This window comes from Acomys minous, assembly GCF_964271855.1.
Source record: "Acomys minous genome assembly, chromosome: 6".
NCBI lineage: Eukaryota > Metazoa > Chordata > Mammalia > Rodentia > Muridae > Acomys > Acomys minous.
In genome coordinates, this window is record NC_140487.1 from 109,966,884 (window position 1) to 109,988,678 (window position 21,795).

Here is a 21,795-nt window from a genome sequence, read left to right on the forward strand (position 1 = left end):
TACATAATAATAAATAAAGAAATCTTAAAAAAAAAAAAAAAACTTCTTAGAGGGAAAAAAAAAAAAGCTAGGCCAATGTTTATCTGTAGAGCTACACAGAGAAACCCTGTCTTAAAAACAAAAACAAAAACAGTGCCCACTTTGACAGCACATATACTAAAATTGCAATGATACAGAGAAGATTAGGATGGCCCCGGGGCAAGGATGACACGCAAATTTGTAAAGCATTCCATAGTAAACAAAAACAAACAAACAAAACCGTAGCCGAGGCTAGGCTTACATACCCCTACAGGAAGCTTTGCCCTGCCTCCCCACTTCCCAACGGGAGCTCGGTGGAGAACTGGTCCCGTGATGAGCCACATTGAACAGCTTCTGCCTCTCCCGAAGGCCCATCCCTGGCAGTTCAGGTGTTTTACATGGAGGTCCCATGCCAGGGCTGATCGCAAAGGAGGATGAAAGTGAAGCAGGGGAGGTGGAAGCCAACGCATGCCGATGGTCTGTGACTGAGCTGGACACTGCGTCAGCGCCCCAGCACCTGGCTCAGTCATGTTTCTAGGGAGTGGGGAAGGACACAGCTTGATTGAATTCCTGGTGGGGGTGGGGCAGAGCTTGTCTGCTGGGGCCTCCCACTTGTCTACGCTCCAGTTTGCTTCCTTGAGCATCTCTTGGTCCCCGAGCCTTCACCCGAGCAGTGAGATGGCTCATCTGTGTTTAGACTGCTCCTGTTCAGTGCGTATGTGATGGGAGGAGCCAGAGTTTCATCCTCCCCCAGGAGAGCTGAGTCAGGACTCTGCAACTGCTGTAGGGACCAAGGTGGAGCCCTCCAGGGAAGGCCAAGACAACCACCGCTTCTGAGGCTGAGGTGATGGTGCAGCGCGCAGCAGCGGGCTCTAACAAGGGCAGTAGGGGCAATGAACTAGCCTCGTCTACTCTCAGAGTGCAGTGTAGAGTCCGCTCACCCACAGGCAAGCAGAACACAGAATAACACAAATACAGGAAGCAGTCTACCAAAAGAAAGCTGCCAAGCCCTGGGAGGCAGAGGCAGGCTGATCTCTGTAGGTTCAAGGCCAGGCTGACACTGAGTTCAAAGACAGCCAGGTCTGTCTCAAAATAAAATGAACAAAAGCTAAAAAGCCCTCCTCTGACTCCAAGGCCACCAGTGCACAGACATGCACTTAGGCAGAACACACACACATACACGTAAGAGTAAGAGTAAAATGGGGCATGGTGTCACACGCCTTTAATCCCAGCACTTAGGAGGCAGAGGCAGGTGGATCGCTGTGAGTTTGAGGCCAGCCTGGTCTACCAAGCTAGTCTAAGAGAGCCAAGGCTACACAGAGAAACTCTGTCTCAGAAAAAAAAAAAAGAAAGAAAGAAAGAAAAAGTAAAAGTAAACAAATTTTTAATAAAGAAAAGATACCTTTACAACTGAGGCCTTTTATTTTCACTTCTCTGGCTGTGTATTCATAGGGGAGGGGCCCCTGTCTCTTAGGCCTCACACTGCATGTTTCTTGGGGTGCGGCAGCTGTTGCTTCAGCCGGGAATCCGGGTATCTTTCTGTTCGGGTTACGCTTTCCTTTCAGGTTCAGGAAGTCATCTCAGACCATGCTCAGCATACACATGAATCCTCTCAGAATCTTGCCCTTCACAACTTGTCTGTTTACAATGCCAGGAGCACCGGGTGACACCATAGACTCTGCCAGCTTTGCCATGGCAACATTCACGGGGCATTCCTGTTTGACCCATACTAGTTTCTTTGATGTCTGCAGCATGACTTTTCTCGTAAAGTCATGCATGCGTATGCGGCCAAGTGAGTCTGTGTCACCTAAGCTCAGCTGTAAGGCATCCCCTCTGTCCCTCATTGGGAGACATTTTGTCAAATTGCTGGAAGATGGCATCTCTGGCTGAAAGCACTAAGTACTCTCCCACATAAGACTTTAAAGGCTTTTGGGGCCAGGAAGAGCAATCCTAGCACTGAGGAGATCGAGGCAGGAGGATTGAGAGTTCAAGCCTGGGATACATAGGGAGATTACGTCTCAAAAGTGAATAAATAATTTAAAAGGGAAGAGAGACGCTTCCACCTTCCTTGACATTGCGTCACTGTTAGTTCACAAATAGATCCACCACCCTGCCTCTCCGTTGCTTAGCAACCTCTGACATCATCACCTGCACCAGGTGTGTGCCAGATGCTTTGCAGCTGTGCGTCAGATATAAAAGGACGAACCTGGCACCTTGTCTCTCTTGCTCTCTCTCTGCCTTGGTTTCCTCCCTTCCCTCCCCGCCAGCTAGCTCCCTCCCTCTCTCTCTCTCTCTCTCTCTCTCTCTCTCTCTCTCTCTCTCTCTCCCCTCTTGCTCTTTCTAGGTTTCTCTCCCATTTCCTTCTCTCCCCTCCCCTCGCTCATAGTAAACTTCTTTCCTAATATTAAATTTTGCAGCAGATTTCTTTTTTTAAAAAAAATATTTATTCATTTTGGATTTTTGTGTTTTTTGGTTTTTTTTTTTTCCGAGACAAGGTCTCTCTGTGTTAGCCTTGGCTGTCCTGGACTCACTTTGTAGACCAGGCTGGCCTCGAACTCACAGTGATCCACCTGCCTCTGCCTCCCGAGTGCTGAGATTAGAGGCGTGCGCCACCATGCCCGGCTATTTATTCATTTTGTGTACAGTGTTCTGACTGCATGTACACCTGCAGGCCAGAAGAGGGCACCAGATCTCAATATAGATAATTGTGAGCCTTCATGTGGTTGCTGGGAATTGAACTCATGACCTCTGGAAGAGCAGCCGATGCGCTTTAACCTCTTGAGCCATCTCTCCAGCCCAGCAGCAGATTTCTTAATGATGACAATCACAACCAGTATAACATCCTATTTTGACATCACCTCTGCATGATATTGACTAGACAAGCAGGCACAGTCACTCATCTTGTCACTTGTCACTTGTCATGGTGGCACTGTGAGTTCAAAGCCAGCCTGGTCAACAAACCAAGTCCAGGACAGCCAGGGCTACAGAAAAACCCTGTCTCGAAAAACAAAACAAAACAAAACAAAAATAAAAAGGAGATACCAAGAAACATTTACTTGCCCCAGATCAGGAACCAACAAAGTATGGATACCACCAGGGTCTAGTGTGGTGAAGCAGTGAGTTTGATTGAGGTTACTTACAGAAATGTGGGTGAGAGGTTACTTCCAGGTACAGAAATGACTTAGACAGCTGCATCACTAAATTCCACTTCAGCACAGGCAACAGACAGGTCAAAACATTGGAAATCCAGACCATGTAGCCCAGCAGGCAGACAGCTCAGTAGGGTGGAGAGCATCATTTCCATGCAGTTTAGTTCGATGAATTTCTTCTTGGCAGCTCAGCTGGCCTCTCCTTCTAGTGTGAGAGGGCGTGGCCTTGAACTCACTGGATAGTTGATAATCCTGGTCTCCTAACACTCTTGCCCTTACTTGCCAAGTGCTGCCAACCTTGTGAAGTCTTACTTTATCCATTATTTATTTTTGAGGGAGTGTTTCTCTATGTAGACCAGGCTGGCCCCTAACTCACAGAGATCCTCTTGCCTCTGTCTTCTAAGTGCTAGCTTATGTGTTTTATTTTATGTATATAGACGATTTGCACTGCATGTGTGTTAGTGCACTGTTTGTGTGTCAGGCACCAGAGATGCCAGAGGAGAACACTAGAGCCCCTGGAGCTGCTGTTACAGACAGGAGGGTCTTATGTTCCCAGGTGAAGGCTGGAAATTTAAATATTTTTTTGTTTGGTTGGTTATTTTGTTTTGTTTTATTTTATTTTATCTTGAAACAAGGTTTCTCTATGTAGTCCCTGGCTGGTCTGGAACTTGCTTTGTAGACCTGGCTGGTCTCGAATTCAGAGGCTGGCTTGTCTCTGTCTCCTAAGTGCTGGGCTTGAAGTCCTCTAAAAGAGAGGTAAGAGCTTCTTAACCATTGACCCATCTCCCTAGGCCCTTTGTTAAAGTTTTAAAATGAAATTTTTGTTTAGATGAGGGTGTGTGTGTGTGAGTGTGTGTGTGTGTACTAGAATTGAACCCAGGGCCCCTGGGGTGCTAGGCAAGCCCCCCATCACCGGACAATATCCTCAGCGCAAGGCCTTGCGAACCAATTACAGTTCTTTCTGCGGATATAGGGAAAGGTCAACCTCAAATGCAATTTCTCTTGCTAAACTCCCAAGGCTGAGTTTCGGACACCAGACGCACACACCAGACCAGCAATCAATTTTGCAGTGGATCACAGCAGGTTGTGCACACACTCAATTTCACTTCCGCTGCTGTCTACCTGCAGTGCTCGGTTCTCAACATAAGCCCCCTTCTCTTTTGATGCCAAGCACAAGCCCCAGGTTGTTTGTATTATCTTCTCACACCCCCCGCTCCCCACTCTCCCCAGGGTACCACCAATTTGCTAAGAGTCCAGGGAAAGGCTAACTTAACGTTTATCACTTCATCGGAAAGGCTATCGTGAAGGACACAGATAAGGGACCGAGGGCAGGCTTATGGGAATGGGCAGAGTTGCTCTATGCCCTCTCTGGTCACCAGCTTCAGGAACTCTGTCCTTTTGTGGGGCTTTTTGTTTGGTTTTTTTTTTTTTTTTTTTTTTTTTTAGAGATGGCCTCGTGTAAACACAATGAAATCAAAACCCTGAGGAACTTGATTGGACGAGAAGAGTGAGAGCCGGTGTTAGCAGCCGGGTGGGGAAAGCCGGCTCGCTTTCCTCATCCCTGATACCAGGCTGGGCCCCTCTGGTGGGTCAGGCCAGAGCATTTTGATGACCAGCTCCTAGATAGAGGGGTGGGAAAGGTTAGATTTTCTGTGGCTTCAGGAGGGAGGGTGAGGCAGGAGGTAGCTCAAGGTCATCCTCAGCCATTCTACATCAGCCCAAGCTGCCTTGATCCAGTCCAAACAAACAAACAACAAAACCCAACTATGATCAGTCCTAAGGAAAAGAACTTCTAGTTTTTTCTGCCTTCCTTGGGAAAGAATTAGTCAGGGTGGGGTTGTGGGGTGGAGGCATTAGCCTGGGTGGAGGGGGCGGTGGGGAGGTTGGGGGGGGGCCGGGGAGTCATGGGGGTGGGGCATTAGCCTACACTCTCACCACTCAGGATGCTGAGGCAGGAGGATCACAAGTTCCAAGCCAGCCTGCATTTCACAGGGAGACTCTCTGAAGCCAAACACACCGGATTGTATTTATTGTAATATCACATGCATCTTTGGAAATATGGATTTAAAACAAATCTGCTGAGCCGGGTGTGGCGGCACACGACTTTAATGCCAGCACTCAGGAGTCAGAGGCAGGTTGAACTGAGTTTGAGGCCAGCCTGGTCAACAGAGTGAGTTCCAGGACAGCCAGGGCTACACGGAGAAACCCTGTCTCAAAAAAAAAAAAAAAAAAAAAAAGTATGATCGTCGTGGGGCCCACTTAAATCCCAATAACTCAAACACCAGGTCAATACAGATGACAAAAATTTATTGTAATCAAGCCGCAACTGATCGATCAGGGCCACAGAACAGACTCTGCTGAACTGCGACCCTGAAGGGATGTTGTACAGTATATTTAAAGGATAAGACCATAAAGCAAGAGGGGCACAGGGTGGCCTGTAGCATTGTCCAATCATATTTTTAAAAAGTTTTTTTTTTAATTTTTTATGGTTGCTGGGAATTGAACGCAGGACCTCTGGAAAAGCAGCCAGTACCTTTAACCTCTGAGCCATCATCTCTCCAGCCCTGTCCAATCATATTTTGACATAAGGGGTTGAACAAGGGAGTGTCCATCAGTCAGGACAGGAGTGGGTTCCTGTGCCTGGAAACATGAACTTAGTTGACCCTGCCAGCCAGATGGAGAAGTTGTTCCTGAGATGTCTGGACTCAGACAACTGTCCCCTTACAACAGAAGCTGTCAGCTACTGGGAAGTCCCCAGCTCCCCTAGGGCCTGGGACCTTGAACTTAGTTTCTCCCTATAAATGGAGTCTGATGATGAAATGGTAGTACTTGGAATAAATTTCTTTTGTTTGTTCCCCACAATGATTTATTTATTTATTAAGCATACAGTTTTTTTTGCTTGCATGTACACCTGCACACAGGAAGCAGGCCCCAGATCACATCCTACATGGTTGTGAGCCCCCGTGCGGTTGCTGGGAATTGAACTCAGGACCTTTGGAAGAGCAGGCAGTGCTCTTAGCCTCTGAGCCATCTCTCCAGCCCCCCAACAATGATGTTTTACATGAAGGAGAAAGGGTGCTATAACACATTGATAATTTTCCCACCTTAAGTAAGACACGACAGTAATCTGCTGTCACCCTGTAGACAAAGCTCCTCAGACAGCACTTGCTGCCTCTTCTCTAATTCACGTGTGGAGGACCAGGGAGGGACTGAACTCAGGGCCTTGCACACAGTGGCACTGCTGACTCTCATACCCTTTTTTTTTTTTTTTTACTTTGAGACAGGATCCCCCATAAATTGCCCAGGCTAGCCTCAACCTCGAGATTCTCCTACCCAAGGCGCCTGTTTACACACACGTGCGACCGCGTTTCATTGTTCGTTTCCATCTAATTTCACAGGTGCCTGGCTTCCCCGCCTCCCCCGCCCCAGGTGCTCAGCCTTAACCCAGGCAGACCACTGGAGGTCCCAGGAGAGGAGGCCACTGTCTCAGCTTCCCAATCAGCTGAATTACAGGCCTCTGCGCTATACCCACTCCTGTGACTGAGAGGATTTGGTGTGGATTTATTTTTTTTATTGTTGTGGTTGTTTGAGACAGGGCCTACAAGTAGTACCCCAGGCTGGCCAGGCGGTGGTGGTGCATGCCTTTAATCCCAGCACTCGGGAGGCAGAGGCAGGCAGATCGCTGTGAGTTCAAGGCCAGCCTGGTCTACAAAGTGAGTCCAGGACAGCCAAGGCTACATAGAGAAACCTTTTCTCGAAAAACAAAAAACAAAAAACAAACAAACAAAAAAAAAAGCATCCCAGGTTAGCCTCAAAGTAGCTATACAGCCAAAGATAGCCCTGAATGTCTGTCTCATCCTTTTGTCCGTCCACTTCTGCAGAGGTGGGATTATGGGCGTGTCCACCACACCCGGTTTTTGTGGTGCTATGGATGGAACTCAAGGCTTACTGCTTGCTACCAGCTGAGCTATAACGCCAGTCCCAACCTGTCCAGTCCCCCCGCCCCATCCCCTTGAGACAAGGTCTCACACTAGCCTGAGCTACACAGCCATAGTGACACCTGTCCCCTTCCCCACTGGGCACTCGGGATGGGACCCAAGGCTCTGTGTACAAACAATCTATAAACGAACTACACCCCCAGATATACTCTCCAGACTCTAGGGGACAGAATGACTGAGTAGGGAGGTCACACACCGGAAGGAGATACCTATCAGAGGCCAGCACTGGTGGTGGTGGTGGTGGTGTGTCACAAGGTCCAAACCCCAGAAAATAGAACTGTTTAGAATGCCTGGGGTAAGCTGCCCGTGGTGGCGCCTGACTTTAATCCCAGCACTCCGGAGACAGAAGCAGTTGGATCTCTGAGTTCAAGACCAACCTGGTCTACAGAGCATTCGAGAGAGTTCCAGGCCAGTCAGAGAACCACACAGGGAAACCCAGTCTGTTAAAAAAAAAAAAAAAAAAAAAGAATGCATGGGCATCAGGCTGGCAAGCACATCTTCTCCGTCGAAGGTACTACACGTTGGGTCCTTCTGCCACCGAGTCTCAGAGACTTATTGGGCTTCTGGGGGTACAAAGAAAGGCTGCGGCAGTGGGTCGTTCTCCCCAGATGGCATCTGTTAACAGGACATTGTTCTGTGCAGAAGTGGAGTTAAAGCCGGTCTCTCCATATCATAATCAGAAAGCTCAAGGCAGGAGAAACTTTGAGAGGGGAGGTCTGAAACTCCAGCAGTTCTAAGGTGGGGCACTGCTCAGCTAGGAGGAGGCAGCCTTGAGGGCCACAGGGCAAGAGCACCAGCCCTCCGAGGGAATGTGACTCCTTGAATGGAGGATCGAGCTCTCGGAAGCCTCTCTTCCCTGGGCTCAGTGTCTCAGTCCATGCTCAGTAAGTCACTTCCCTGCCCTAAGGACAAAGGTTTTTTTGTTTTGTTTTTTCCTTTTCTTCTTTTGGTTTGCGCTTGTGTGTGTGGTTTTGTTTTGTTTTGGCTGGTTTTTCTGAGACAGGGTTTCTCAGTGTAGCCCTGGCTGGTCTATACTCTCTTTAAACCAGGTTGGTCTTGAACCCACAGAGATCCGAGTGCCTCTGCCTCCCCGTTGCTGGGATTAAAGGTGTGTACCACCTTTTCTGGTCTTTCTCTCTTTCTCTCTTTCTCTCTTTCTCTCTTTCTTTCTTTCTTTCTTTCTTGACAGGATTTCTCTGTGTAACAGCCCTGGCTGTCTGTCCTGGACTTGCTTTGTAGACCAGGCTGGCCTCGAACTCAAGCGATCCTCCTGCCTCTCTCTGCCTGCTGAGGTTAAAGGCATGTGCCACCACGCGCTTTTCTAGAAACCCAGATTTCAAGGTTTTTCTATAGGATTCCGAGAATCCTATAGAGTGGGTGTTTTGGTCACCTAGTCCTAACTTAGTAACTCTTAGCAAGTGCTTTCCTAGTGGCAAAGGGCCTTAAGCTTTTGGTCGCAGGCCGCTCAGTTCTTTAGTTCCTTAGGGCTGGGAGACTCAGGGGGCCGGTCGGTCCTGGGGGCAGAGCCGCGATTCCCTTTGCAGCCGGTCACCCTTCCCCCTCCCCGCAGGCTTTTGCACACGACGCGCGGCGGGCGGCTTCACACGAGGAGGCGAGGGCCAGGGATAAAGCCGGCGGCGCTGGGCGCAGCGGCCGGACCGGAGCGGAAGGCGAGTGCGCGCTGCCATCGTCCCGCGCGCAACTTGTAGGGCGCACTGGGAGAGGCGGCTCTGCAGACCATGGACAAGCAGAATCTGCTGGAGAGCACGCGCGGAGCCCGGTAGGTTCAAGCCCCAAGGGGCGGGAATCTGGGCAGCAGCACACACGCACCTCCTCTTTGCCTCTCCTGGCTGTGGTTGGTTCGGGGCAGGGGCTTAAACTGGGATCCCGCCAGAGGGGATGGAGTGAGGTAATAGGAGGAAATTGGCGGAGGCTTCGTAGCCTCGGAAATCACCTGTCTCACCTGGCTAAGCACACAGATGTCAGTGCGCCGCCGACAGAGGGGGGACAGAGTCGGGTGCCGGGAACCCCGCCTTCACCCCAGCACTTTGATCCCTGAGCTTCGGTCTTTTGCTGCTATCTGAGCCAGAACTCTGCTCTTTCTTTTGCGCTTGACTGGACGGCCTGCCCTTTGGCTAGTTCGCCAAGACTCTCCTCTAGGCCTGGAAAGGGGTGAACGAGGAGGGATCAGCTTAGAACAAGGTCCCAAGACTCACCTGCCCAGCATCCAATGTAACATTGGTCTTTCACTTCTGATCACCCGCCTGGCACTGCTGTGCTCGGAGCGTCCTTACTCGCTCTGGAAGCGTGGGACCAGCAATACGCCCAGAGGCCAGCTCTGTGCTTCCTGCGCCTGAGGGTTTTTTTTTCTTTTCCTCCCTCTCCTTCCTCTGACCGCCAGGTCTTACTTAGGATCTCTGTGGAAGAGTGAGGCTGGCTGGATCCCTCCAGTGGACTTGCCTGCCGTTGAGCTGGCTGTCCAGAGCAACCACCATTGCCATGCGCAGAAGGAGTCTGGCAGTCACCCTGACCTCAAGAAGCAGAGGGCCCGGCGCAAGCTCTATGTGGCCTCTGCCGTCTGCCTGGTGTTCATGATCGGAGAAATCATTGGTAAGGCCGTGTGTGTGAGTTAAGTGAAGTCGGTGCCCTGACGGGCAGAGTGCTCCCACCAATGCCGATGGCACCAATGGCCTTGTTTGATTGGTTAGTTTTGATAGCATTCTCCTGCCACCGAAACAAGCCAATGCAAGACGAATTAAAGTATAAGGCAAGTTTATTGGGGGCCAGTAATCCTACAGGTTCACAGGTCCCAAGGAAAGAGGCCAGGGAGCCACAATGTTGACCAGACTAGCACAACACGCGCGCGCGCACACGCACACGCACACACACACGAAGAGGGAGAGGGTAGGGGGAGAGAGACAGAGACCAAAATGTCTCGATTATACAGTAAAGAGCCTCTGGGGAAAGAGGAAGCCTAACCCCTGGGCTGGAAAGTTCAGAAGAGAGGGCAGGGTATGTCACCCATGTCCTGTTACAGGTAGGGACTGAGGGATGCTGAGAGAAGCCAGAAAGAGGCCAGGTCTGATTTTATATGTTAAGTAGGCACCTCAGCCACTTGTCAGGAGTCTGAAACCCAACAAGTCTCTCTCTCTCTCTCTCTCTCTCTCTCTCTCTCTCTCTCTCTCTCTCTCTCTCTCTCTCTGGAAGGTCTCACTATGTAACCTTAGTTGGCCTGAAACTGCTATATGCCTGGCCTGCCTCTGCTTCCAGAGTGTCGGGATTAAAGGTGTGTGGCACCACACCCATCAATATTTATTTATTTATTTGCTTTTCTAGGCAAGGTTTCTCTGTGTAGTCCTTTCTGTTTTAACTCCCTCAGTAGATCCGGCTAGCCTTGAACTCAGAGATCTGCCTGTCTCTGCTTCCTAAGTGCTGGATTAAAGGCACAGGCCTTTTAAAAAAAAGGTCTGGAGAGAGAGCTCAGCAGTTAAGAGCACTGTCTGTTCTTCCAGAGGTCCTGAGTTCAGTTCCCAGCAACCACATGGTGGCTCACAGCCATCTGTAATTTAATCTGATGCCCTCTTCATGTACTTGTGCAACAGGTACATGCAGATAGAGCACTTATTATATACATAAAATAAATAAATGCTTTTTTTTTTTTTGGTTTTTTGAGGCAGGGTTTCTCTGTGTATCCTTGGCAGTGTTGGACTCACTTTATAGACCACGCTGGCCTTGAGCTCACAGAGATCCACCTGCCTCTGCCTCCCGAGTGCTGGGATTAAAGGTATGCGCCACCACCTCCCAGCTTTTTTTGTTTTGTTTTGTTTTTTGAGACAGGGTTTCTCTGTGTAGCCTTGGCTGTCCTGGACTCACTTTGTAGTCCAGGCTGGCCTCGAATGCAGCAATCTGCCTGCCTCTGCCTCCAAGTTCTGGGATTAAAGGCCTGTGCCACCACGCCCGGCTAATAAAAGAATCTTTAAAAATAAGATCATTAACTAAGCATCTACTTTGCTTTTTCTATTCCTAGTTGAGTTTGATTTTCTTTCCTTTCTTATCTTCTTTTCATTTTCTTTTATTTATTTTGAGACAGGGTTTCTCTGTGTAGGCCTGGCTATCCTGGACTCACTTGGTAGACCAGGCTGACTTTGAACCACCTGCCCGTGCCTCCCGAGTGCTGGGATTAAGGGCATACGCCACCACCACCTGAACTTGATTTTCACATTCACCCTGGAAGTAGACGTTAAGTCCTTTCACGGGAGAAATGGAGGCTCAGTGTGGTCACGTGTTCACCGTAGTACAGCTGAGAGATGCAGAGACCTCAAACCCAACGCGTCTCCCAGGGCTTGTGGTCTCTCTGCTGTACACAGCTGGGGGAGTTGACTCTGGGGGAACCTCAGGCTCCCGCTCTCCCTCTTGCAGGTGGGTACCTGGCGCACAGCCTGGCCATCATGACTGACGCAGCTCACCTGCTCACCGATTTTGCCAGCATGCTCATTAGCCTCTTCTCCCTGTGGGTGTCTTCTCGACCGGCCACCAAAACCATGAACTTCGGCTGGCAGCGAGCTGGTAAGGACCCTCGCTGGGCCAGAGGTAGACGGGGTTGGTCAAGGGAAAAACAGGTCAGAAATAGGACTTTTGTTTAGAATTTTAGTGTTTTGAGTCAGCATCTCTAGTGGTCCAGGCTGGCCTCTTAACTCACTCTGTAGCCCTAGGCTGGCTTCAGATTCATAGTAACTCTACTGTTATAGCCCCCCCTCCCCCCAAGAACTCGAATGAAGGAGTTTGCCATGCCAGGGGTGCCAGGCTAGGACAAGGGCTCCTACGGGGGCGTCCCTGAGCAAGCCAAGAAGGTAACTTCTGTGGGGGAAGAGAGTGTCTGCCCTGCCTTCTGTCTTCTCAGAACCCCCAGTCTGATGGGGCAGGCTTGGTGCCAGGATTCTGGGAGCTCCTAGTTAAAAGAGAAGCAAAGTTAGAAAGCGGTGCCTCAGAAAACTGACAAGGGCACCACCATGGCCTGTCGCTAGGGACCCGCTCTGGGGGAGGGAAAGGTCAGTAAACAGCCTTAAGCTGTTCACTGCTGGATGGCACTGACACTTACTTTCCTGTAGGGAGGGGTGGCCCAGTGTCCTCAGCCACCGTTTGTCAGTTGAACAAGACAAGGAGCTTGGCATGGCTCAGCCGTTTAGGCCTATTACTCTTAGCTCACATCTGTAACTCTAGCCCTGGGGGGGGGGGTCTGGGCCCTCTTCTGGCCTGCTACCTTAATTGACCCTACCTTTATTTGTTGGGTGCAAGGGACCAGGACCTGGGAATATGCCAGGGGAAGCAGAGACAGGTGAATCTCTTTGAGTTCAAAGCTACCCAGGGTACATAAAAAAACATCAAAGGGAGGCTCTCAAACTCAGGCAGTCCCCTTCCTTGCCTTAAGTCTCTCGCATTCTGGGATTAGAGATGAGCGCCTCCACTCTGGCTAAAATATGTATTAGTGTCACTTTCTTCCCACGTAGAGCAAACAAGGTTGACCTAGGTGACTCTCTAGCTCTGGTGTACTCCGATATAAGTTGGCTGGTGGGGTGACCCAGGCCCTGACTTTACAGTGGGAGGGGCCGACATGCAGGGAGGAGCCCCTCCCACCCTCAGCAAAGTGGGCGGGGCCAACATGCTGGGAGGAGCCCCTCCCACCCTCGGCAAAGTGGGCGGGGCCAACATGCTGGGAGGAGCCCCTCCTACCCTCGGCAAAGTGGGCGGGGCCAGCATGCAGGGAGGAGTCCCTCCTACCCTTAGCACCCTAGCTTGGGTTGCTGTTAAGGTGGGCTCCTTCCTATCCAGAGATCCTTGGCGCCTTGCTGTCCGTGCTGTCCATCTGGGTGGTGACTGGGGTGCTCGTGTACCTGGCTGTGCAGCGACTGATTTCTGGAGATTATGAGATTAAAGGAGACACCATGTTGATCACGTCGGGCTGCGCTGTGGCGGTGAACATCATGTGAGTGTGGCCAGCTCCCTATAAGTCACCCCCACCCCCACCCAGGGGAAGGAGCTCTTGCTTCCCTTCCAGCACTGGCCACTAGGACTCAATTTTCCTCGTGGTCTGAGCTCTGGCACCTGCTGTACTTGAGTCCCCCTTTAGGCCTTAGGACGGGGATATGGGAGCTTAGAGATAGGTGCCCCGTCATTTCACCCCCATATTATGTGTCAGAGAACAACCTTGGAGGCCGTGCACAGCCAAGGGGGTGCTTCTGGTCCATGCTGGAACAGAGGCCAAGTCAGGCTGACGTGGCTAAACTGGCCTCTGTAACGGAAGGGGTGGGTGGGTAGGGCATGGGTTTCGGTCTCAGTCTCCCCAGGGATGCGATGAGCCACATGACTTCCTCATTGGCCCCCTTGCTCTGAAATTCAGCTGTGCGGATTGTGCCCAGACAGCCTCCCATTACAGGCAGAGCTCTTTGCCCCCGTGGCTAGGAGCCAAGGCTGGAGGGCTAGATTCCTAAGCCTACGAGGGTCACTGAGTGCTCTGGGGCTTCGCAACTGCACCCTCAGGGAGGCCGGCCCTAATGGGTAGACTGTGCCTGGCTGCCTTGAAACCTTTGCTAGCTCACCCGGGCCTTTGTCTGCTTCCGCAGAATGGGGCTGGCCCTCTATCAGTCGGGACACGGGCACAGCCACGGTCAGGGACACAGCCACGGTGACCATGACGACAGCAGCCAGCAGCCGAACCCCAGTGTCCGAGCTGCCTTCATCCATGTGATTGGGGACCTTCTGCAGAGTGTGGGCGTCCTGGTCGCAGCCTATATTATATACTTCAAGGTCAGAGCTGGGCACAGAGGGAGGGGCTGGGCCAGTGGTTCCTGGGGCTGCTCTGCACAGGGTCCCTCCAGCTGGGGATGAGAGGGATACAGAAAGGGAAGGAATATCTATTTAATACTTACCGAGGGTTGGCACCTTTTATCTTTACAACAAGCCTGGAAGGTAGGCGGTTGTGTTGCACGCAGTTCAGCAGTTTCACACATAAGCTGTGACGCTGGGTCTAAGTCCAAGGCTTTGTGTTGCTAAAGCCCAGGTGTTGCCCATCACGGAGAGGCAGTGAGACATAGAGAGAAGCCAGGTGTGGCTGAGGCTGTGTAGTGAATGAATTGCTTCGTCTCATCTATAAAATGGGAATGGTGGGGCTGGAGAGATGGCTCAGAGGTTAAGAGCACCGTCAGCTCTTACAAACATCCTGAGTTCAAGTCCCAGCAACCACATGGTGGCTCACAGCCATCTATAATGAGATCTGGTGCCCTCTTCTGGCTTGCAGGCACACGTGGGGACAGAATGCTGTATAAATAATAAGTAAATAAAAATCTTTAAAAAAAAAATGGGAATGGTGAATCAGATGCCGAGGTTACTTTTATGCTCTGCCTGTGTCTCAGCTCTTTAGGAAAACGTGTCCTGAGCTCTTCTGGGTGGAGAGTAGAATAGAAAACTGAAAAAAAGAGAGAGAGCTGGGCGGGGTGGCACACGCCTTTAATCCCAGCACTTGGGAGGCAGAGGCAGGGAGATCGCTGTGAGTTCAAAGCCAGCCTGGTCTACAAAGTGAGTCCAGGACAGCCAAGGCTAACACAGAAAAACTCTTGTCTCAAACAAAACAAAACAAAAAACAACAACTACAACAAAACAAAAGAAGAAGAAGAAGAGAGACCCTCCCAGATACTGTGCTGGTGGGAAGGGAATGGGGAGATCCCGGGAGAGTCTGAGGAGCCTCAGTTTGTCTCCTTTCAATGCAGCCCGAGTATAAGTATGTGGACCCCATCTGCACCTTCCTCTTCTCCATCCTGGTCTTGGGGACAACGTTAACCATCCTGAGAGATGTGATCTTGGTTCTAATGGAAGGTAACTCAGGGCTGGGGCGAATGAGGGGTGGGGGACGCGTGTATGTGATGTCCGTGTTCGTCTTGTTAGGCTGTGTGTGGAAACCGCAGGTTGCCGTGTTCTCCTCACCGTAACTTTTGTTGTTATTGTTTTGTTTGTTTTTTAATTAATTTATTTTGTATATGTATGAGTGCCTTGTCTGCACATACACCTGCAGGCCAGAAGAGGGCACCAGATCTCATTACAGATAGTTGTGAGGCACCATGTGGTTGCTGGGAATTGAACTTAGGACCTCTGGAAGAGCAGCCAGTGCTGCTCTTAACCGCTGGGCTTCTTTCCAGCCCTTGTTTTGTTTGTTTGTTTCGGTATTTCAAGACAGGGTTTCTCTGTGTAGCCTAGGCTGTTCTGGACTTGTTTTGTAGACCAGGCTGGTCTTGAACCCACAGATTCATCTGTTTCTGCCTCCACAGTGCCCTCCACACCCGGTTCACCTTATTTTTTTTTTTTATTTGCCTATTTGGGCCTTTTATTGAACCTAGAGTGTCTGGTTTCTTAAGGCTCACTGGCCAGCAAGCCACTTGGGTCTATGTGCCCTCCACCTCCCACGCAGCTCTAGGATTACTGGAGAGAATTGTCCCACCTGTCTGTTTTGGTTTTGTTGTGTGTGGATGCTGGGTACCTGAACTCAGGTCCTCGCTTTACCCACTGAGCCCTCTCCCCAGATCTGGTACTTAGGAAGCTGCCTGTTTCTGCCTTCCCTGTCTGGGATCACAAGAGTGCACTACCTACTGCTTGTGCATGCGTGTGCGTGTGCGTGTGCGTGTGTGCGTGTGTGCGTGTGTGTGTGTGTGTGTGTGTGTGTGTGTGTGTGTATGTGTGTGCACGCACGCCTGCCTGTTGACGTATAGGGCAAGTTCTGAGGGATGTAACAACTAGCACCTGAAGTATCTCCCCAGCCTGTCTTTGGGGCTCTCTCTCAGCCTGTGGCCCACAAGGTCTAAAGAGCCTCAAGGACAGTGTGGGTGTTTGGAGAATCATTGCGCTCAGTGGCAGCTGGGGCCTGGAACCTAATGTGGGTCCTCTGGGCTGTGAGTTAATCAGGTGCGACGGGTTCCAGCGGTGCTGGTGCTTGACCTCCCTTTGGCCCAGCAGGTGCCTCCCGCCCTGCTTTGGAGTGTGTCTTCTCTGGCTGGTCACATGGCTGAGTGGTGGCCTTGGTAACACCTGGAGCTCCAGCCTGCCCCACAGTCATCAGGTGCCTTTTCCCAGGAAGACTGGGATTCTGTTTTTTGGGGTTCTTTGTTTTCATTTTTCTTTTCTTTTCTTTTCTTTCTTTTATTTTATTTTTTGGCAAATTCCACCACCCAAAAGCATGTACCATCATACCCAGCGAGCTTTTTTTTTTTTTTTTTTTTAATTTAATGATTTTACTTTTGAGACAGCATCTCACTGCCTAGCCCTGGCTGTTCTGGAGCTCACTCTGACTCTGTGGCCCAGACTGGCCTCAGATTCACAGAGATCCACCTACCTACCCACCCCTGCTGAGTGCTAGGATCAAAGGGGGCTGGGAATTGAACTTTGATCCTCTGGAAGAGCAACAGGTGCTCCCAACCGCTGAGCCACCTTGCTGATCCTTTGTTGTTTTTGAGGCAGGGTCTCTAGGTGCAGCTCAGACTAGACTGCCCGGGGGCCTCCCTAGTTTTGCAAATATAAGCACTCACTGCCAGAGTTACTGAGTGAATCCATATTGCCGTAGTCCTTTCCTACAAGTCTCAGGGCCTACCCTCTGTTCCTGCCTCAGCTGCAAAGTGGTCATTGATCAGCCTGGAAATACCTGTGATTCACAGGGCTCTCTCAAACTTTAGGCCTTGGGGCTGAGGGTCAGGGACGGTTGGAAGGGTAGAGTGCTGTGGCCTGAGGGTTGTCAGGAGCTTCAAGGACGTCTTCTCTAACCAGATGACTAGCCTTGCTGGCCTGGTGGCACCACAGCTGCAATCCCAGCACCCAGGAAGCTGAAGCGCAGAAATTTTGGGGTCCAAGACCAGCTTGGGGGTACTTAGCAAGACTTGTCGTTTTGTTTTGTTTTTTTTCAACACAGGGTCTCTCCGTGTAGCCTTTACTATCCTGGACTCACTTTTGTAGACCAGGCTGGCCTCGAACTCACAGCGATCCGCTTGCCTCTGCCTCCCGAGTGCTGGGATTAAAGGCCGCGCGCCACCACCGCCCCGCAAGGCTCTTGTCTAAAAAACAAACAACTTCAAATGAAAATATGCGCGAGGTTCTCCTCTAGGCACTGACATTATAGCTGTGAGCAAAACAGACTGATGCCCTCGCGGTTTTTTCATTCCAGACGATAGCTACATTAGTGAGGTCATAGGTCACTCTAGGTGGTGTTGCCTGTGATAAGACAGAGCAAGGAATGAGAACTGCTGACCAAGGAGGCCGTCTGAGTAGAAGGGGGGGGGGGGGCAGCAGCATTTAGCATCCTGTTTGATGTCCTCAGGGACTCCCAAAGGTGTGGACTTCACAACCGTGAAAAATCTCCTGCTGTCCGTGGATGGGGTGGAAGCCTTACACAGCCTGCACATCTGGGCGCTGACTGTGGCCCAGCCAGTGCTGTCTGTCCACATAGCTATCGGTGAGTGGGGGTGAAGGGGGGAGGCAGCAGAGGCTGGGGGCGGGGTGTGCAGGGGGAGGGGGAGGAGGGGGAGCCATCCCGAGGGTTCGCTAAGGCTCTGGCCACATCCTGAGCAGTTATATGCCCTTTGAGCCTTACCACACTGCCTGTTATGGAGAAAGGTAAGCTAGGCCCTGCTTGGAGTGGCCACCATCCCTTGTACCAGAGCAATGGAGTGAGCGCATGGGGGAGACAGACTTAAGCTGTAAGGCCAGAGATTCGCGCTCTCAGGCTTGCCTGATACAGGATAGCCCCTAGCGTTTCTTGTCCCCTAATCTGTACACCCCAGGGGTAGACGTGAGGCCTAGGACGCCATGTTTCTCTTTTCCCAGCTCAGAGTGCCGATGGCCAGGCTGTGCTGAAGGCGGCCAGGGACCGCCTCCTGGGGAAATTCAATTTCCACACCATGACCATCCAAATCGAGTGTTACTCCGACGACATGAAAGACTGCCAGCAGTGCCAAGGCCCCTCAGACTGACTGCCAACACAGAGACTATCCCGTTGGAGGCATGGCCAGCGTCCAGCCAGGACTCCGGGCCCAAGGCACAGCCTGGTCCACTCCTCAGTGGGACTCCCCTTGGCCTTTATGAGCCACAGGATGGTGACAAGACAGATGAGGCCCTGCTTCTTTTCCAGGGCTACTTTTGAGCTGGATCTTCCACTGATGGTCATCCTAAGACCGCAGCTGGAAAGACACAGAGGCACAGAAGGGAACTTTGGGGTGTCCTGTATGACCCAGAGTCTTTGTGTCTTGAGCAAAAGAAGAAGAAAAAAATTGAACAAGATACATGTTACTGGGAAGTCAGGGCTCTCTTTCGTAGGGTTGGTCTCGTGCATAAAAGAACTTTTGAAACGCACTCAGTAGGAAGATCTGAAGACAATTTTATTAGAATTTTGGGAGGAAAACCCACAGGCCAGGCAAGCTGTGAGCCTCAGCAGGTGCTGGGAAAGGAGTGAAGGAGAAAGCCTTTTTAGTCGGGGTCAGCAATGGAGGTCTGTCGACAATTGAGTGGCTATGGGGGTTGGCGGCAGGGAAGCGGGGAGGGAGACAGTGAGAAAGCCACAAACACCCCTCTGCCACACTCGCTCGCGTATGTGTGCCCCCCCCCAACACACTAATAAAATTTAAAGATGAAAATGAAGAGATAAAAGGGGGAAAGGAGAAATCACGTTTTTTAATTAGAATTTGGGAAAACAAGCTAACTTAGCAGTGGCTTGGGGGGCGGGGAGTGGGGGGCCCTGAGAGCCGTAAGTACCCTAATCAAGGGGAACCCTTTCAGTTCCTTAGCATGTCTTTGGGTGGTGGCTGGCAGGCCCAATTGCATGAGCTCTTTAAAAAGAACGTGTGTGGAGGTTGTGGAGTTGTTTCCGCTTTTACGTGAATTCCTGAGGTGGACGTCAGGTTGTCAGGCCTGAGCCGTCCTGAGGGAGGGGAGAATGGCCAGCAAGGCTCTCAGCTTTGCAGCCCGGTTAGTTACACCTTCCCCCTGGGCCAGGGGTACAGCTTAGTTTCCATTGTTTTGACCAGGAGTACTTTGCTTCTAGGAGAGGCTGGGCCGCAAGGATCCCACTTGCTTTACTCAATTGGTCCCCAGAAATTGCCTCACGGATCCACAGCAGTTGGGAGCAGAGCCCCCTCCCCCCCGCTACAACATGGCTACAACATGGCTTACCAAAGCCGTGGGGCCTGAGTTCATCCAAAATCACCCTGAGACATGGGGCCAGAGGTCACTTGATGCCTTCTCTGTGCCTTGGTCACTTTGTCTGTGGGTCCCATGTGACTTCCTGGAGGAGTTGGCCTCTTAGTAGTGGAGATCCTGGCTGTTTGCTTCTTTCCAGCCCAGGAAGTCATGTCAATGTGTCCACAGGCCTTGACACAAGTGGTGGCAAGGACAGATTCCAGTTGGGATCCAGCCCTCAGAGCCCCAGGGGCCAGGCTATTGCTCTTGAGACTGTAGACCCTGCTCTGGTGCCTAGGTGACAAGACCTAGTTCAAACCTAGGGGTGAGGACCAACAAGGGGGGTAGGTATTCATGGAGTCTGTGTGAAGAATCCTTGGAGCTGGGCTGAGGTAACAAGATGCGAGAGAACTGTCAGCCAGTCTCCTAGAGGTGACAGGCCTACTTCTTAGGATGCCCTGGGCCAAAGTGTACATCTGTTATTGGAGGCCAGTCCTTAAGGTTGTCACTTCTCGGGTGCCTGTGACTCATACAGAGAGCAGGAACTTTGTGACACCTCCCCCACACAATTGTGAAGACAGTGGAGTTGGCTGCACACCTGAGGTTGGGTATTGGTCAATTTGATCAGTCCTGGAAAAGGCTGGTGTGAAAGGCCAGACAGGCCTCCCCACCTTCCTGTATTGACTGCCCTGGCACAGTAAGAAGAAAGGCTAGGTAGGAGTCTGCCTCCATCAACGCCACCCTATTTTTGTTTGTTTGTTTTTCGAGACCGGGTTTCTCTGTGTAGCTCTGGCTGTCCTAGACTTGCTTTTGTAGACCAGGCTGGCCTCGAACTCACAGGGATCCGCCTGCTGGGATTAAAGGTGTACGCCACCACGCTGGGCCCACACCACCCCATTAAAAAAAAATTTTTTTTAATGGCTACCATTTGTCTTATGTGCATGAGTGTTTCGCCTTGTATGTGCGCAGTGTCCACAGTTGGTACCACTGGAGGCCAGAGGAAGGCGTCAGATCCTCTGGAACTCAAATTAGAGGTGACAGTGAGGAGCCATGTGGGCGCTTGTTGAACAAGTTTGGTTTCTGATATGTAAATGTGTTTTTGTTTTGATCCCAGGTGTGGGATATGGGGGCTGCTCCAGTTTGTCCACAGCTGATAGCTGCCTCCTGAGAGGATTTGTGATGTTTGTCAGCTGTGAACTACTTCCTGCAGGGGGCGTGGTCTTTGCTGCTGCAGCAGTGGTGCCGGAGCAGGGGGCGGGGAGACACAGGACAGGACACAGACAGAGAGACAGGCTGAGGGCTGCCACTGTACCCCCCCAACCCCCCCTCCCCCCCGCTGATCCTGGTTGCTGGTGATGCAGTTGGATAAGAAATTGGAGCTATCCTGAAACGAGGATTGAGCTAAATCCCAAGGACCCTGACAATGCTTAAAACAGCAAAGCAGCAATTCAGCAAAGGTGACTTCAACCACAGCACCAGGATCTGGAGCAGCAAGCGGAACCCGGAACCCGGAAGCCTTCTCTGGAGCGTTTCTCTCTAGGAGGGTCTTGAAGGGGAGCAATGAACAGCCAATCCAGTGTGGGTGCCTGGAACCCAGGCAGGGTCCTTTGCAAGAACAGTAGGTGCTCTTAACCACTGAGCCACCTCTTTAGCCCCAACAGCCTTCATCTTTATAGATGAGAGAAGGTTCCGAGAGGCCAAGCCCCACAGCTGGAGTGAGACAGGCGTCCTCCTCATCCCTGGGCTAATCATCTCTGTAACAGCAAGGGTTGAGACCCGCCTTGAGCTGAACGGACATTAGTACAGTGTGAGCCCTGAACCCAACAGTGCCTTCCCAACAGCCAGCCCAAGGCAGTCAAGTCCATCCTCCTGGGTGTCCAAGCCACCACTGCAAAGGTGCCTCCCGTCCCCTGGCTGGCGCTTTCACTGGGTGCCCTCTCCACCCTTGGCAGGCTGCCTAGACTGCAGCTGTGTGAGTCCTCACCCTCAACTGCTCTTGACCTTGGGCCAGGCCACCCCTCTGCCCCGACACTTTAATCTCCAGTCCTCCCCTGCCCCCCACCTCCCGCCTAGCACCTCAAACATCTGACAGCTCCTGCCTTCCAACAGACAGCCTGCTTTCCACACCCAGTTGTGACAGGCTCCAGGAGGCTCCTGAGTCATACAGGGGCCAGGAGCGAAGCTGGAGAAAGTGTGTGGGCGGGCTCAGGGGACAGCCTGTTCCAGCCAGCCGCCTAGTCACGGGACTTTCCACAGCAGCTGAAGCCATCAACGAAGGAAACCACCTGATACCTTGGACCTGGCTTTGACACCCCCCCCCACCCCCACCTTCTGAAGTCACCCCACTCCCCCCACTCCACTCCCCCTTGACCCTGAGCGCCCCGCCACACCGTGCAGCTGCTGGAAGGGTATTTATAGAGCGAGCG

The 21,795-nt window shown here is 51.5% G+C and overlaps 1 protein-coding gene across 1 annotated transcript; it reads left to right on the top strand.

Annotated features, from left to right (window-relative positions):
• The first annotated feature begins 8,773 nt into the window (after positions 1 to 8,773).
• SLC30A2 (solute carrier family 30 member 2) lies at positions 8,774 to 18,841 on the top strand. The gene is made up of 8 exons (XM_084785125.1): positions 8,774 to 8,945; positions 9,567 to 9,775; positions 11,585 to 11,731; positions 12,995 to 13,148; positions 13,786 to 13,969; positions 14,929 to 15,034; positions 17,517 to 17,651; positions 18,023 to 18,841. Exons 1-8 carry the CDS (start codon positions 8,905 to 8,907, stop codon positions 18,166 to 18,168), a joined length of 1,122 nt encoding a protein of 373 aa, XP_084641251.1. The 5' UTR covers positions 8,774 to 8,904; the 3' UTR covers positions 18,169 to 18,841.
• Positions 18,842 to 21,795: the final 2,954 nt, after the last annotated feature.

Coding starts and splice junctions, on each gene's coding strand:
- SLC30A2 (XM_084785125.1), top strand. CDS start 8,905: ATGGACAAGCAGAATCTGCTGGAGAGCACGCGCGGAGCCCG. Junction 9,776..11,584: donor CATGATCGGAGAAATCATTG/GTAAGGCCGTGT, acceptor TCCCTCTTGCAG/GTGGGTACCTGGCGCACAGC. Junction 15,035..17,516: donor GATCTTGGTTCTAATGGAAG/GTAACTCAGGGC, acceptor TGATGTCCTCAG/GGACTCCCAAAGGTGTGGAC.